Raw genomic sequence first — 17,098 nt, forward strand, 5'->3', positions numbered from 1 at the left:
CCCCCAACCTTCAGTCGTGAAGTTGGTGCAATGAAACATTTCCAGTGAGTCTGCCCCCTTATGTCCTGAATCATTTCCCCAGTCCTGTAATAAATTCTCCTTTCTTGAAGGTGATAATGTTCAAACTGTTTTAGAGAGGTGCTGATTCAACTGTATGATCATTTTGGATTTTGTGATGCTGTTGTATTGTACATGTATACTGAAAGGTGTTTTTATTATTTTTCCCACCCATTTTAATGGTCAGGCTAGGATAAATAACAGAAACACCCCTTTGTATAATTTAGTACAGGTCAACAGCCACAGGGTACATTTGTGAAAATTATTCTATTGATCAATTATCAGTTGTTGTAGATTCAATTTCTGTTGAATTACTTGATTATTCAAATATAGTAATTTCATTTTATTTAATGACTGAAACAAATCATGTGAATCCAGCAATCTTACTATGGAAAATAATCTTATCTTTGTTTGTTAAATCTAATTAAATGCATGCATGAACTACTTCAGGAACTGTGTGCTAACTTATAAGCATGTCTGTTTTGTTTATAAGGTGGATTAACGCCATTTTTAACCATGCAGCTTGAAATGAAATGAAATGAAATGAAATGTAAGAAAACTCTCCTGGAGGCTGCACCTTGTTGTGGAAGTTTCTGGGTCCTTGGGGCAAAGAATCAAGTTATTTCCTGAAATCTTTGGTGGGGCGGGATTCATGTCTCGACTCTCCTCTCTTGTTTCTAAGTTTTTCCCCTCCAGGATCCTGATACGTGGCTGTTTGGGAGCAGTGGACACCGACACTTCCCTCTGTGCTGCGACTAGCGGATCCCTGCCCTCAGCAGTTGGAAAAGAAAGCCGGTCTGGATGGCAGGGACACACTGGAGCACAGACCGCCGAAGTCACAAGGTATTTACATGTAAAATATCACATTCGTGTTGTTATTTTGACGAGGTGTCTCTACCTATAACGTTGGCACTAACTTACTCAAACTGGTGCTAATTTCAACGTGACGTCGTTTGCAGACTGCGTGTGTCGCAGCTACTTTGCTCTAGCAACCTATGAGCGTCTATACGCCTCTGCATATGGCTAACGTTAGCTTGCTACAGTAACTTTTACCAGAGTTAGCGGTGGCTAGCTTAGCATGTCGCTGTTAAAATCATGATTTTCACTGTAATGACACTGTCGGCTTGGCTCGGTGGCGTTTTGAATTTGTGTAACGTTATACTTTATAGTGTAGCGCAGTTGTTGTACTGCAAGTTTCTGGCTAGCTAACGTTACTTCATTTGGCTGATAGTTCTGCAGAAAATTAATGGGCAGCATGGTTCAAACAGTGGCCAGTAACTTTAACGTTATATGTTGTTTCATTTAGTTTCAACACTTCTACAAAAGATGCGACAATCAGATACATCAGGTTAACGTTACTCTAAGGTAACTTTAACTCTGTGTATCGAAAGGAAGCAAACATTGATTGTGATGTTTCTAGAGTTTTCTGGAAAGTAGCTACTACGTTAACTCATGTTCTCTTCTTAAATTCATCTTTGAGGTGTTTTACTTGACTGTTTTTCATTTTATACTACTTCACACGTGTACTCCACTCCATGTTAGTGCACTAAATGTTTCTCACAGTAATAGCTAATGTACCTATTAAGATAATACCAAACCACGTGATCAGTTTGGAAAACACAATGCCTTGTTAAAATTTAAACCGTTATTTCCTACCTTTTTGGCTTGTGACCCTTCACAAAAACAGCCTTCTGTAGTTGGGGCTTTTTGTCACAATTAAGATTCCTAATGAACATTCTTTTGTCTGTCTGCACAGTTTATTCTGTTTATTTGGTTATACTACACAGCCTTATATTGGTTTATTGTTTACTTGCCCCTTGTTGCCTTGCATGGGGAAATGTACATGCACATTGAGAGCCACTGTACCAGAGTCAAATTCCTCGTTTCCAACACACCTGACCAATAACGCTGATTCTGATTCTGAAGATGTATGAGTTGTCAGCACTTCCGCCATAAAGTGATGTCCCCTCTAGACTTCTCATGTAGCTTAATTTCAATACAGTTCAGTGATTTGTGCACATCTTCCAGCATGGCCTTGCACAAATAACAGACCTAATTTATCAGTTGAACTAGTTAGTTGTAGTCCCAGTTTGCTTGTTTAGATTCTCCATACATTGTTGAAAAGAATGCAGGAGAGGCCTATTTGTCTGAAAGTGTGCTCCTCCTACAGCACTATTGCTTGGAAGTGCTCTTTGGACCGTGGGACGGATGAAAGGTCGATGCTGTAAGAGGCCCAGCTGGGCTGTAGCTGCCCTCTTTTTCCCAGTTAGCCTGCTGATGCTGACCTACAGGGGAGCATCAAGCAGCCACCAGATGACACAAACGGCTATGGCTCATGCAACGCACACAGCTGCAGGACCAGGACCCTTTTTGACAGATGACCTCCCAGGCCTTCAGGCAGTAGCTGAATTCTTAGCCAGCGAAAATGCTCATGTTTGGCTCTTGTCCCTGGTGGGCTCTGTTGCTGTTGGCCTCAGCGGAATATTCCCCCTGCTCGTCATTCCCATTGAAGCTGGAGCTACCCTCAAAACAGAAGGTAAGACATGGCAGTATTTATGCCTTTGGATCGTCCAGCTTCTGACTGGCTGAACACACCTGAGCCAGGTAATCAGCAACAGGTCAGGCAGGGATAGTTGGAAAACAAGCAGGACAGTGGCCCTCGAGGACTGGAATTGGCCACCCCTGGTACCTGGTAACTCGCAATATTATATTATATTATCACAATATTTTGTTTATAACAATAAGAACACAATATAGTTCTGTAATATGTGAAATGTTGCAAACCAGTGGTCAGTGATGCCCTCTAAATGCTAATGGATCATATAGACTGTATTATCAATAATAAGGCTATTTTAAATTTTAGCATTAAAAATACAGTATGTTTAGTATTTTTAATGAAGAAACATCAAAATAAAAGAGAGTCCAGCTCAGCTGGATGCTGGGGGATCCAGCTGTGTGTTTTGCACAGGCTGACCTGACACTGACCCATCAGGTGGCTGCTCTGGATTGTATAGTCTATAGATTCGCATTGTCTATCAGTCACAGTTTCTTGCTCTGTTCACAGTCAGACTTTGTTCTTTGTTCTTTATTAGTTTATTTGGGTTAGAAAAATACACTTTAATTAACATCAAAGATGTAAATGTGTCAGATTTAGCCAGAAGGCTATTTTTCAAGTCTCAGGGCAGGATGATCATATATCTGATTCTTTGTAACTTCAGTTATAAAATATATTTTCACATTCATGACTCGAAGCTCTAGTATCACACTCCTCAAAAGTGGATCATAGTGTGGACTGAAAATGGTGAACTTTACAAATGCTATGCAGCAGTTTCATTTGGTTGATATTTGCTAAATGTTGCTTGAATACACAGCAGAGAGATGAAGTTGTAGAGACTCAGCTGTTGAGAGAAATATGTTTTTAAATGATCACTATAGCATCATACTCTTGTATTAAAATGGTACTAAACCTTACTCAGCTGCCAAGCCTCAGTAACCTGGTCAGAATCATTGTAGGTGAGGATAAGAACTGTGGCTTCTTAAGTGCCCCCACCCAGAGGAACGTGGCATTCCAGATGTATTTTGGGCTTTTGGTTTTCAAATGCAGTCCTGAATAGAGGTTAGTCATTACCAAGGGAGCTCCTCGAGGATAAACAAAGCTCTTCGGAACACATGAGTAACCACAGTATACGGTATAATATGAGGCTAAACCGGAAACGCTGTTGTACATTTATGTGCATCATGTTTTATTTGTTGAGAAATGATAAATTAATCAGTAAAACAAGCACCAGACAAAGACAAAGGAACTGTGGAGTTGTGAATTCTTATTTGTGGCAAGCCAAAGTGAAAACTCATGTAAAATGACTTACTGTTCTGTATTAATCAGACAATGCAGTTATTGTTACCTTGTTTCCTGACTGTTTTCTCAGCTGGATGCCAGAAGCTGAAACAGCTCCTGAGTTTTGCTATTGGTGGTCTCCTCGGCGATGTGTTTCTTCACCTCCTTCCTGAGGCGTGGGCACACTCTGGTTCCTCGGGTACATCTCTTTTCCATAACCACCTTTAGATAAGAATAGTTTATTGTTTCCTATTGTGTTACGTTTAGCAAAGTTGCTTATGATATAGTTACCATTAGCCTATACTGGTACTTGTGCATTGAATTGCCATTCAACAGTCTGCTTTCTCACAGACGACACAGACCAATGTAATGTCAATTTCCTAAACCTCACCAAAGGACAGTGTTTGGTTTGATATAATCACCTTTCATCAGTAGCTGTAAATTTCACTTTTTTGTAAAGCAATTACATTTTTATGTTTCTCCTGCAACCTAGTCTAAAGCAGGTGAAAACCACTTGTTCTTAATACACTGTTTCACTTGTTTCTAATAATCTTGTTTGAAGTACAAATGCTCACTTACAGTACTTTGTGTTGCTATAATGCTAGAACTCAGTTGTCACGTACTTGCTCACTCAGTCTTATGTACAGTCTGTGCTTCTCCCCAGCTGGTAAACAAAACCACTATATGACCCAGGGCTTGTGGGTAATTGTTGGCCTATTGGCCTTCCTTCTTTTGGAGAAGATGTTTCCAGACCAAAACAGCCAAGAGAATCCTACTTCAAATTCAGACCTGAATTTTAACTCTGCGGTAAGTATTTAAGCTGAGAAAGTATGTTGTTACAAGAATATGTTCACTGCTGTCCACAGGAGTCTGACTGCACACAGACATGTCAACACAAGCCTTCACATTTTTTTTATTTTCATGGCTATGCTTAGTACAGACCCTTGTTGTGCTCAGTCTGCAAAACCAAATGAGATATAGAGGGCTATTTATTAAACCTGTAACAAAATATGTGCCCAAAATATTGCATCACTGCAATTCTTAAATTTAGTTGCATATTTACCAACACCGGTGATGTAAATGAGCACAGCAGCAGCACCTTCTAGCCATGCCGTAGTAGGTAAGAACACACACGGTGTCATTGTTTAGCACAAAAAAGATTCTTGTTAAAGTTCACAGTTACTGTTTAGAAATTATATTGTACATCTTGTGACATCAAATACAACTCTGCAAGATTGATGAACACAACTTTTTAACACATTGCTTCTTTTATAAGCAGTGAACATCTGGTTGCAGTGGGTTTGTAAAGATGGTCTCATCCTCCCTCCTGTCTTTGTAATGCCAGCGAGGGAGAAGATTGAAATCCATGGCTCAGCTCCTCCACTAGTGTCTATTTATAGTGCCGGGGTGAAGCAGCAGCAGCTGCTGTAGTCCTTTCAGTGTCGACAGGAGAACACTCAGCTCGTAGACAGAGGCAACAATAGGCAGGGACATGTGGGAGAGGCAGAGAGGGGGGTTAGAGGTATTTTCTCTTCACTGTGTGTTGAGACTAATCTTACTAAAAGATACACTGGATGTAACAAGCTGAGCTTTCTTTTTATTTGAATTGGGTTGCTGTTTTTGATTGATGCATCATGTGTGGAGAGCTATGATGCTTAATGCAACATATAGTATAAAGAACTAGTAAAGAAGAAGTATTTGGAAATGACAGATTAGCTCCACTCACATGAGATGATTGATAACCTTGAATAGTCATCACACATTATTACTTTCTCATGCTTCTGTCATAGACATGGAGCAAACATTTCCTTTCCATAACTAGAAGCCAGCAGGCTGCTTCCCTCTGGCTTAATTTGACTATTACTATGTCCATAGTTTATGAATGTGGGAACAACGAAGTTGGCTTCTTGGAAAATGGTGGCTACAGCCTGACATGAGTCAGTATCTTCTTTTATATTCAGAGCAAACCTGTTGAATAGTGTTGGAATTTTAAGACTTGTCTCTTATGTCAGACAAATAAATCAAAAGTGCAAATGACTTCTTATTATTTCTGCACATGTAGGAAGTTAGAAAAATAGTAAGGACTTTTTGCAACAGATGTTTTGCTGCCAGCGGGTGAACCATGTGACACACAGTGGGAGCAACAGTAAAATGCCTGTTTATTGCAGTGTGGATTTGAGGATACTATTAACTTAACTGTTTTTAGCAAGACTTGTGTTATGGCCAAGGTAGGCAATATGTTTCCTAAGGGGGGACAAGCCTTCAAAGTTAATGGAGTATTACTGATGGTAGGCATCGATGGGTAAAGGGAACACTTAAAAAAACAAAAAAAAACATCAAATGTATATAAAAAAGACTGCATGTGGGGCTCTTGATCATTTCTTCTTTTGTTTGTCTTTCTTTTTTTTTCAGCAGACACAGTCTAATTCCGTTTTCAGTGGAAAGACAGTGTTATCACTCAGAAATGGGCTCCATGCTGAGTCATGGAAATCCTCCAGGCAGCAGAGTCTGCAGGAGAAATCAGAGAAAATCAAGGTAATGCTGACAACTAAAACATTCACCAGCTAAGAAAAATTTTAGTTCTTACTTTTTTTTAGAGAGACACCACTGGGAATAAAGTCTTGATGGGCTGCTTATATAGGGCACATCAACTCAGTCCTGTAGGTTGTCAGTGCCAGCAACTTAGTTGGCTTTGTGAAACCAGAGAGATACATTTAACACAGCCTGTTGGCTTTTTTTAAATAGTGCAACCAACTCCTAACACATTTCTAATACAAAAATATTTTGTATATATATATAATGTAATATTTGTACATTTAATTGTATGGTTAGTCTGACAGACTTTGGAGACCCACAATATAGATAAGTAAAACGCAAAAATTAAGTCCACTCAAGTGGCTCATGACAGTGTGACTTTAGTACTAACGTGTATGTAGATAATAATAACTAATCAAAACAGCCACGCTGGAAAGAAGGGATAAAATCATATTACTACTTATACATCAGTAAACATCTTCTGTTTACATGACAAAATATGCCTGGGTTTGTTGAACCATCAGACTTTATCGTGCATCACCATAAGCCTGTAAAATATGTGATCATCAACAGAAAATTGAAACAGTCAAGGTATAAATGACATTTAAAAAAAAAAAAAAAAAAAAGTCTGGCAAATTGCCATTAATGGAAATATAACAAAGACTAGCAAACGCTTGCCTTTTAAGTGTGCTTCACACAAAGCATCATGAAAACAACCCAAAATATATATTTGTTTCTAATATACGAATGCCCTGGTATATCTATCCATTGTCTGCACCTTATCCTGTTCTGTGCAGGTATCTGTAGCCAGTCCCAGCATGTTGGCTGAGAGGTGGGGTGCCCCCTTACACAATCCACTAGTATATCACAGGGACAGCAACAAAAGAATTGGTCCAGAAGTTCATGTTTCCTCAACAACAGCCGCTTTTTGTTTCTTTTTAAAGTATGTTTCGGTTTCTTTGTTTCTGGTTTGCTCACAGGAATGGGCCATTTACAGCCTTATTTTCATTGGGGTCAGACTACAAAGCTGAAAGTAACTTGAACTAAGTAAGACTTGCGTGGTGATTAAAATTACAGCCTAGACAAGCTTACATTCTGGATATTGAAGTACAGTAGAACACAGATTCTGCTAGGATTGTTAAAACTGTGAATAAAAATGTGAGTAACATGAAGCGCTTTTTTCCAGACAAGTGGATACCTAAACCTACTGGCTAACTGCATTGACAACTTCACTCATGGGCTGGCAGTAGCAGGGAGTTTTCTGGTGAGCAAAAAGGTAAGATGCTGTGACAACCACAACACTAAATAGACACAAAAAAACTTTGTGGCTACAGTTGAAGTAATATGCATGTAGTATGTAGATTATGAAGTTGGTTGGCTTTGTCTTGCTCAAGTGCTTGTTCTTCATTTTACTCTTGTGTAAAAATACAGTCTAGAATTTGACTTTTGAAGACTCAAAAACATACATTTATTTTATACCTGTCAGTAATTATCACAAAGTGATTTGACAATCTAAGAATTCAGCCTATCTAATTCATGTTTAGTTAGTTAATGTAATTAGTCCTCCAACAGTACATTTTAGTGTAAAAATGTCTGGTAATTGCCTGCTGTGCAAGCAGCATCATGTGCTGAAAATGCCTAACCACACTGGTTTGGCAAATTATTCATGTGTGTGTGAATGTGATTACATTCACACTTAGTCCTCCCCGTGCATACTCATTCAAAGCTCCTGGTTTTCATAAGCTATCACTGCAGGTAAAATAGCTCCCTGTGGTGACAGGCCAAATTAGCACATAATCATGAACCATCATTGCTAAGAAATGTTGTGCATAACCTGAAACTAGGCAGTTCCTCATGTCAACGTTTAGGACATAAAAAAAGATGCATGAAATATAGTTATCATTAACTGAGCCAGAAGTTATTACTTTCCGATTAATCAACAGCCAAGCAAGCACAACAGTTACTCAGTTTATAATGGCTGAGAAGTCTTGTTGTACAGGGATATGTAGATATTTTGAAGGCTACTGAATACCAGTTACTGTGCTAGTTTGTTTCAAAAACAAAACTTCTCAATATCTAGAAAAATGCAAATCTTAAGAAAGTGAAGTCATTTGTCTAAGTCAAATCTCAAGTCATGAATACCAAGTCTAAGTCAAGTCGAGTCTTTTACCAGTGTTAGTCAAGCAAGTCCCAAGTCCTCCAATTTGTGATTTAAGTCTGACTTGAGTCAATTCATGTGATCTGGGTCCTTTGATTACAGCACTTGTTCAGAGGAACCTCAGATCCTGGCCTCAAAGAAAATGACTGACAAGAAGGTAGTGTCATGATTAGTGAAAAACTAAATGTGTGAAAGCAAAGGTGGTTGTTTGCACTTTAAAAGTTAAATACAGTAGGAGAGCTTTAAAATGTCCAAAGAGTAGTGCTATAAGACTGAAAGAAAAGGACAAAAATAAATCTGGGCAATTTGGACGTATAACACCTCCCATGTGAGTACATTGTTTGGCAGCGTATACAAGCTCGTTGGCAGAGCAGCAGACCGGTTGTTTCAGCGTTCCCACTACCTTTTATGAGGGCCACTCACTGGGCATTCATTAGAGGATACAACAAACCTTTTCAATTTGCAACCTGTTCTTGTTGTATTGTGTTACAGACGTGTTAAAAAAGGTGCACTTTAAACCGCAGTAACGTGGATTTGGATCACTTTGGTAGGTTACTATATACTGTATTTGTAGCTGCAGGAAGGAGAGAGTCCAGCTGGAGAAACATAAGGCGAGCAGCATGAACTATGGATGGATGTGCCAAAGAGGAAGCTAACTAGATGTCTCAAACACACACATACAAGACATTTCACCAGTGTTGTCTGTTTACTCTTGTACGCATTTATCACAGTGTGGATTTGGCACAGTGTTGTGCTGTATAAAAATTGTGTGCATCAATTGATTAAACATGAATAAGTTGGGGTTTACAGTTTTTAATTCTTTTAAGACTTGAAACAGATCTTTTATTCAGACAAACCTGAGGGGAACCATCAAAATGTGTGGAGGTTAGCCCTCAGTGTAGGTGCTCCCAAGCCCCCAACAAAGCTGAATGTCATATATTTTCCCTGTTAACTAGACTTTCCTTGCAGGTCGGGTTCCTCACCACCTTGGCCATCCTACTCCATGAAATCCCCCATGAGGTAAGATTGTGTTTGTGAATTTAGAAATTTGAGATTCAGTTTAAGAGTTCATTTTTACCTATCTGAAAGCGCATAAGAAGATTCTGAATACTACATTGCTTGTAAATACACTGAATGTTTATGTTCATCTTCTGCAGGTGGGAGACTTTGCCATTCTTCTGAGGGCTGGGTTTGACCGATGGAGTGCTGCTCGCATGCAGCTGTTCACAGCACTGGTTGGGGTCTTGGGAGCTTGCTTTGCTCTGTACACTCAGTCACCGAAAGACATGGGTAAGATGGGACCAATATACATACTGTATAGTCAAACACATTGTTAAGTGAAGACCATTTTACAGTTGCCAGAACCAGTTCTATGTAAGTGTTTTGCATTGTTTCTAGAAAATTCCACTGCCTGGATATTGCCTTTCACTTCAGGAGGCTTCCTCTACATAGCCTTGGTGAATGTGGTGCCTGACCTGCTTGAGGAGTCCAGTTTAAGGTATGTTAATGTTGACACTTTTAAATGCTCATGCTCTTAATAGTGCCTTGTGGAGTTTCTTGGTAAATTTTACATTTGGCATTAGTGGTGTCTTACCATGACCAACAGTTGATCATTGTGATAGAGTGAAACCAGTGGCAGGATTCAAATCACGCCACCTGCATAATCACACACACACACACACACACACACACATTACAGTCAAAACAGGGATCTATCTGTAAAAGCATGTCTTTATAGTACTACGAGTACCTTTAACCTGTTCTGTGTTGAAATTGAATCATGGTGACTATCTTCCATCCCTAATGTCCCCTCTTGTTCTGTGGAAGTGAACAAACACTTAATAATTATATGGATTAATATAGGCTAGTTATTTTTGAGATAGCTAAGTTTGGTACATAACGAGGTTATGTACTGATGTACATGATACATCAAGTCTGAAACCTGTCAGTGGGAGAATGGTAGCAAATACAAGGCAAGAATAATCAAGACAGTGCCAAAGTTGTGGTGTACACATGTTTTATGCTTGGATGTGAAAATGGGTATGTGGCATGTTTCTTTTATGTCCTTGAATCTGCGACCTTGTTTTCTCCCCAGGCACTCCCTCCAGCAGATCCTGCTCATTTTCTGTGGTGTGGCTGTCATGGCTCTGCTCTCTGCCATTGTTGACTGAACATGGAGGAAACCTCCTCTAGCTTCACCAGACACTTAAACTCAGCATGGAGATGCTGGGACCTCTTCATCATGGAAAGCTCAGTCATCATCATCATCATCATCATCATCATGTTACACCAAATCAAATACCTGACAAAGAATTGGCACTTTACAGATTGATGACTGACGGGACTTTGGTGTGGACACTTTAAAATGTGCCAGACTTATATATCAAGAGAAATTAGAAGATTTGTATGGATATTTGTTACCAAATTGTCTTATACGATATTGTTGAGCAGACAATCTTGTTATTTTGCACATACATTACACAGGTACACCTGATGTACCTGCTCAATAGAACAGGTATTTGTGGCCCTCTACAAGGACCTTCTTTAAAATGTATTGAACCCTAAATTGTTCAGATATTTTATGTATTGTTGTTTTGCATCTTCTGTTTCTGACACAGCGGCTTCCTATTTATTGAAAAAGAACACATTTTTATCCAACATGCACCACCACCACCACCACGCCATCATTTTGTCTTGTTAAGAAATGACGTGCCAAGACTAAAGTACACCAAAGTACACTTTATCTGGTTGTATCTCCCTCATAGAATACACTCTGCCTCTTAGCACAGGTTGGCGCTAATGCAAAGCTAGGCTTGAATAACTGATTGTGATAAGGTTTAATTAATTGAGGATAGACTGGTACTGTTTGGTAATATTTAGTTTTCAATATACATGTTGTCAGTAATTCTGAGACACCAGATAAGTGACCTGTGTGGGATTGTTCACATCACGTTGTTGACTTGGTCAAAGTTTCCACTCCTGAAGGAATAAACTGTACATTCCTGACATATATACAGTATATTTTACAGGCTGTTTATTTTCAGCTTTATGACGACAAGACCACACGTGGTAGCAGACGTGAAGAATAGGGACGCAGGTATTGTATTGATCTCTGTGGGATTAGGATATCCTGGTATTGATTAGTAAACCTGTGTTGAATTGATCTCACTTCACAAACACCGCTGCACAATGAGTATATTTTTACTGCAAAGATTCTGTACCTAAAATGTCACATGGGAGTGGAGGGAAGTATTGACTGTGTATTCACTCATCCCATTTCAATGCAGTCTGTTTGGCAAGCTTCTGTTGGCATAACGACTCCGCTGCAGGTTGCCTTCTTTAGTCATCGGCCTGTGAGCAGCCCATTGTCTGTGGGAGCCGTCCATACTCGCAGCACAGAAGGACAACAAATGAGCACTATGTGTAGTGTTGTGAAAGATGTTCATTGGGAAACTGCAAACACGAAACTCTTTCATTGATTCTCATTTGTGTTACCATAACTTTAGTCCAAGTGTTTAGTTCATGGTGCCTGTATTAAAATATTTGATCTTGTGGGTCATAAATACAGCAGTTTTCTGAGGTGGAGAATATTCTCTGTCATTTTGACCAACCTTTATTTAATGCTCAGTGACAAACCTAATGCATTTTACTGTTCACAAAGTCCTGACATTATTTTATGAGCTGTTTTTGCACAAGTCATGAAAGTACATCAGTTTTTAAAATTGTAACATATTGGTAACAGATGGTTTGTCATTAGAAATAAGGAGTTATAAGTTGTGTTTGAAAGAAGTGGGCTTCTTTAAAGCAGGGGTTAGAAAGTTTATAAACTTATAAGAAGTTCAGCATATAGCCACGAAAACATGCATAATTATACAATGTAAACATGTTTATCACAACTAGTTCATGGTGGTATTCATCTCGTGATTAGGTTTAAGTTAAAAAATCCACAATAAACATTAAAGTCCCTAATAGCTGAAGCCATACTGAGGGAACTCCTATACCAACCACTTTGTTTTGCTGCTGTTCAAGAACATATATTTTCAGGCAAAGCTGTATCTCTGATATGTGCATGTAATTAAATTCTCCCTCGATTGCTTTTAGCTGTGTTTTACATCTTGGCCAAATCCAAAAGATGGTCATTCAAGCATTATGAATGACCACTCCCCCACAGCAGAGCACATTCCTGTCTGCTCCCCATCCCGCAACAACCTGGAGGAGAGAGCGCACAGCTACATCACTGCCCCTGCCTCCTCCTCCTCCTCACAGCGTTGGTCGCCATCCATCTCTTCTCCTCCTGTACCATAACAGATGGTGGGAACAACATTGCATCCTCGGGTACCACAACAATAGACCGCAGCATCCAGTCCAGACAACACTGGCCTTGCACCATTATGCTCCTAGTGCAGGGCTGCATGAGGCTGTGAGTGCCGTCGTGATTTATTTCACGCGGTACCATCAACACGGCCACGGAGGAACCTTCTAGCGACTATTTGGGCTCTCCATCGAGTGGGGAAGATGGCCGCTATGAAAATATTGACCAGCACGGGGCTCTTCTTGGCGTTCTGTGCACTGGGGCTGCTTGCCATGGCGATTTGCACCGATTACTGGTACGAGACCGACGCTAGGAGACATCGAGAGAGGTGTAAAAACTATGCCAACAAGCGAAACGACCCAGGGTACATCTACATTTCAAACCACAACCTCCCCCTCCAGATGCCTCCAAAGAGCCTGGAGAGGAAAGGTAACGGCCCAGATGCTGGTGTTCTCATCAGAAGGAAGCGGCACTTTCTGGCCGCAGCGTCGGCCATGGAGTCTCATTGCAGCCGGCAGTTTAACTCCACCATCTCCGGGCTTTGGAGGAAGTGTCACCGGGAAGGATTCGACCTGGAAACCGAGGACCTTATTTACAAAGGTAAACACGAGCAGCATGAAGCCTGGCTTTTCTTGTGTGCACCAGGCCGTGATGCTCAGCGATGAGCTCACTCGGAGCCTGACACAAACAGGCCCACGCTCCTCTCTCATCACCTGGTTCTGTGTTTTACATGTTCAGCTTTTAAACTAGATAAGGATGCCTTTTGGGAATGGTCTCTGTTCTTTGTTTGTGATTTTCGCTGTCCATGGTGCTGAGCGAGATCCCTCTCTGAGATAATGGTCAGTATCAGCTGCTCCTTCTACTGTTTTGTGTTTTCATTTTAGGAGACTAAACATGTTGTAAAGGATAATGTCACACAAGGCAGTTTTACAGTAGTGAAGAAGCTGAATCATGGAAAGCTTGGTTTGAATTCTGAGCCACAGCAGAGAAAACACACATAGGCTAGATATACAATGAGAAGCCATATCTCAGGCCTCGTCATTTCTGATCCAGACCAAAGTCCTAAAGCTGGAGAAAACAGGGTCTCACAAGTTATTGTTGTAATTATAGATGTGGAAGTAGATGAGCCTTCATACCAAACAATACCAAAACAAAACAAAGCACAAGAACAAAAAATTCTGCCCAAATTACACATTATTCTCCTAAAAGCATTGACCGAAAATTCTCAACACCAGGTTGTTTCAAAGCTGTCTGTCTGAGCCAAACCATCTTCACGTTGTGTAGTTTTTAAGTGTAACCATTAAAAATTTCAAATCTACAATGTAATACTTTTAATTAATGAAAGTACATGTACATAAGGCTCAGTCTACAGTATAATACTTTAAATTCTGCTTCTCGTAAAATCTCTACAGTGTTAACTGTACAAATAGAATTCATTTATCCACATATATACTGTACATACACAATGTCAACACGGTCTTACCTTAAAACTCATTAGGGGACTAAGTGCACTAGAACTAGTAAATTAATAAATTCATATTTTTTTCATATTTCATACACATAAACTCCAGAGTATTATCTTTACACCGATGCCATAGGCCGTGGGCTTAAGACATGAACACACTACTCAAATGCAATGCCTCTGCTACACTAACTTCCATCCGTGCGTCCATTATCTATACCATCTATCCTGTTCAGGGTTGCTGGGGGGTGGGGGGCTGGATCCAGTCCCAACAGACTGGGTGAAAGCTTGTTGACACTGACTGAATGGACTTGGTGCTATGAACATTTTCAGGCTGTCTCTAATTCAAGCTACAGAAAGAAAATATCAGAATATGATTGCATATGTGTGCATGAATACACTTTGTATTGCTCAAGAATTATTATTTGAGTAGTCACATGACTACAGTGTATTTGTCTGTTGTTAAAAGTGCTCCTGCATCTCTGGGTGATTCAAAACCCACAGCTCCAAGCAGCCAGAATGCAGGTGCTGATTAGAATTTGACTCAGATGCAGCTATAATGAAATCCATTTACTATTAGATGTAGTAACCAGATGCCAACAGTCAGTCAGATGTTTCCTCATTTAAAGTCCATACACAGCTCTCAAGTGATGCTTTTTACAAAACCGTGTTCAGAATCAGACAGAATTAAAGATAAAATCTGCAAAATGTGTCTCAGCAGGGAAAACCATTTGAACTGCAAATTGTGAGATGTTTGTCTAATCATGATTATAACCTTAACACCGTGTTGTGACAACAGTGATGTCAGGAAAATAACATTTCTGTGTTAAACAGATTGAGCTCGTGTGGACTCATGTTCATTGATACAGTGTTAACACTTGAGCAGTGTTTTGAACTCATGTTCCAAAACTATACAGAAGTACAGTGTAAGTGGGTATTGATCTCTGAGTGCGCTGAGTGTAGATTTCTCTTTGTTCATAGCAGATAGGTTATGGAGCAACATAATTTCACACCCATACAATGAAAATCACATGAAATCACCAAGTTTCAATGCCAAAGGTGTAGGTACCACAATGCAAACAGGAGAAAGGGGAAGCACAGTCTGTAGACGTGTGAGAGGATGTCTAAACAGGCAAAATATTTCATCCTGTGTTGATCTATCATAGCTGTGCAGAGCATTTAAAATCTTTACCGTGCATTCACCCACCATTTTTAAAACGATCTTATAGGTACCGTGTGTGAGATCTAGTGACATCTAGCAGTGAGATTGCAGATTGCAGCGTGCAACAAAACTCTCATAAATCCTTTTAACCAGCCCCCACAGCCTTTTCACCGCGATTACCGTAGTTGTAGGACAAATCTCGCACTTGATCAAGTAAAAGCTGACCACAGTGAGTTACTCAGCACTGGCCATGTTTCAGCTAAAGCTATCAAACCAAAACTTGAGTTTACTTGTTAAGCTAAATTACCTGTCCATCAGAAAGTGGGCAACTTCAACGTTATTCTGGAAGCATTTGTCCCTCATTAAAGATTTTCATCTGGGAAAGGCCATACTGGTGCTTATCCTTGTCTTGTGCTGTTGCCTATCCAATTTCTTCGTGTCTTTGCTTATTTGATGACTGGGATTCATACTGTCTTCTTTTTTCTTGTGTTAAGTATAACTACAATCCTCCATTTCTTCAAATTATACTTCTTAAACTCACAACAGTGCTTTCTCTTGTTTTTAATGTTACTTTGTTTTCCAAGCATATCCAAATCCAAACTGCTACCTCAATGTTAAATTCACGTCCTAGAGCCAGTGTGTGGTTTGTCCGTTGTGGGCTACTGTAAAAAAAACATGGTGGCCTCCATGATAGATACTGTATAAAAGGCAGCTATTCTTATTTTGTAATGATTGCATATTAATCGAAACATAATTATGCATACTTTCATGCATTTCTGCTGATAAATCCTTATAAATCTTACAGACTGCACCTTTAACCTGACATGCAACATTACATTTAAAGCATATAATGATGTCTGGTTGAGTGTTGTCTCCTTTTCAAAAGTCACTCCAGAGTGTGGTGCAAGATCTAGATGTACCACACAATACTTCAAATGCTTAAACCTGGTAGTTTGCTTCAGTTTAGTGTTCCTAGTTGGCTTTTTGTTATCGCACCAGCCCATTTGGAAATCATGGTATGTTTGAACTACTACCATATGGGCATCGGGTGAAAACCTACAGCAACTTTTTGGACGGGTTTCGCAGGAACTTGAGAAGATAAAGAAATGGTGTGATAGTAATATACTATCTCTGAATTTAGATAAAACTAAATTTATGGTATATGGGAATCGTAGACTAGATAATGAACTTCAATTGAAAATTGGGGGAGCTAATATAGAACAAGTATATGAAATTAAATTTCTAGGTGTCATAGTTGATGACAAATTCTCCTGGAAATCTCATATAAGATATGTTCAGCACAAAATAGTAATGAATATATCGATATTGGCAAAGGTTAGATATATTTTGGACGGGAAAGCACTACGCATTTTGTATTCTTCACTGATTTTACCATACTTAGAGTATGGTGTTGAAAACTGGGGAAATACATACAAAAGCTCACTTCAACCATTGTATATATTACAAAAAAGAGCGATAAGAATTGTGCATAAGATGGGATATAGGGATCACACCAATGTAGCTTTCATACAGTCTAAATTGTTAAAATTTTTCGATTTAGTGGGATATAAGACTGC

General features: G+C 39.5%; 2 protein-coding genes across 4 annotated transcripts in view; both read left to right on the top strand.

Moving 5' to 3' along the window:
* Positions 1-627: 627 nt before the first annotated feature.
* On the top strand, positions 628-12,109 carry slc39a13 (solute carrier family 39 member 13). 3 transcript variants are annotated; one of them, XM_020606807.1, is made up of 10 exons: positions 628-900; positions 2,228-2,593; positions 3,984-4,091; positions 4,557-4,699; positions 6,308-6,427; positions 7,614-7,703; positions 9,555-9,605; positions 9,743-9,875; positions 9,984-10,083; positions 10,681-12,109. In XM_020606807.1, the coding sequence occupies exons 2-10, from the start codon at positions 2,266-2,268 to the stop codon at positions 10,754-10,756; spliced, it is 1,149 nt and encodes a 382-aa protein (XP_020462463.1). In that variant the 5' UTR covers positions 628-900; positions 2,228-2,265; the 3' UTR covers positions 10,757-12,109. The 3 variants fall into 3 exon arrangements, with proteins under 3 accessions (XP_020462463.1, XP_020462471.1, XP_020462454.1); XM_020606815.1 differs by having other exon boundaries at positions 762-900; positions 6,305-6,427; XM_020606798.1 differs by lacking the exon at positions 628-900 and adding an exon at positions 1,101-1,422 and having other exon boundaries at positions 6,305-6,427.
* Positions 12,110-12,764: 655 nt separating this feature from the next.
* The window catches only part of tmem276b (transmembrane protein 276b), a 9,272-nt gene continuing 4,938 nt past the window's right edge, over positions 12,765-17,098 (top strand). The window contains exon 1 of the mRNA XM_020606829.1: positions 12,765-13,497. Within this exon, the coding sequence (XP_020462485.1) occupies positions 13,101-13,497 (397 nt within the window). The 5' untranslated portion in view covers positions 12,765-13,100. The remainder of the gene's footprint in view (positions 13,498-17,098) is intronic.

Source organism: Monopterus albus, unplaced genomic scaffold (genome assembly GCF_001952655.1).
Source record: "Monopterus albus unplaced genomic scaffold, M_albus_1.0 scaffold4.1, whole genome shotgun sequence".
NCBI classification, from domain to species: Eukaryota; Metazoa; Chordata; class Actinopteri; order Synbranchiformes; family Synbranchidae; genus Monopterus; species Monopterus albus.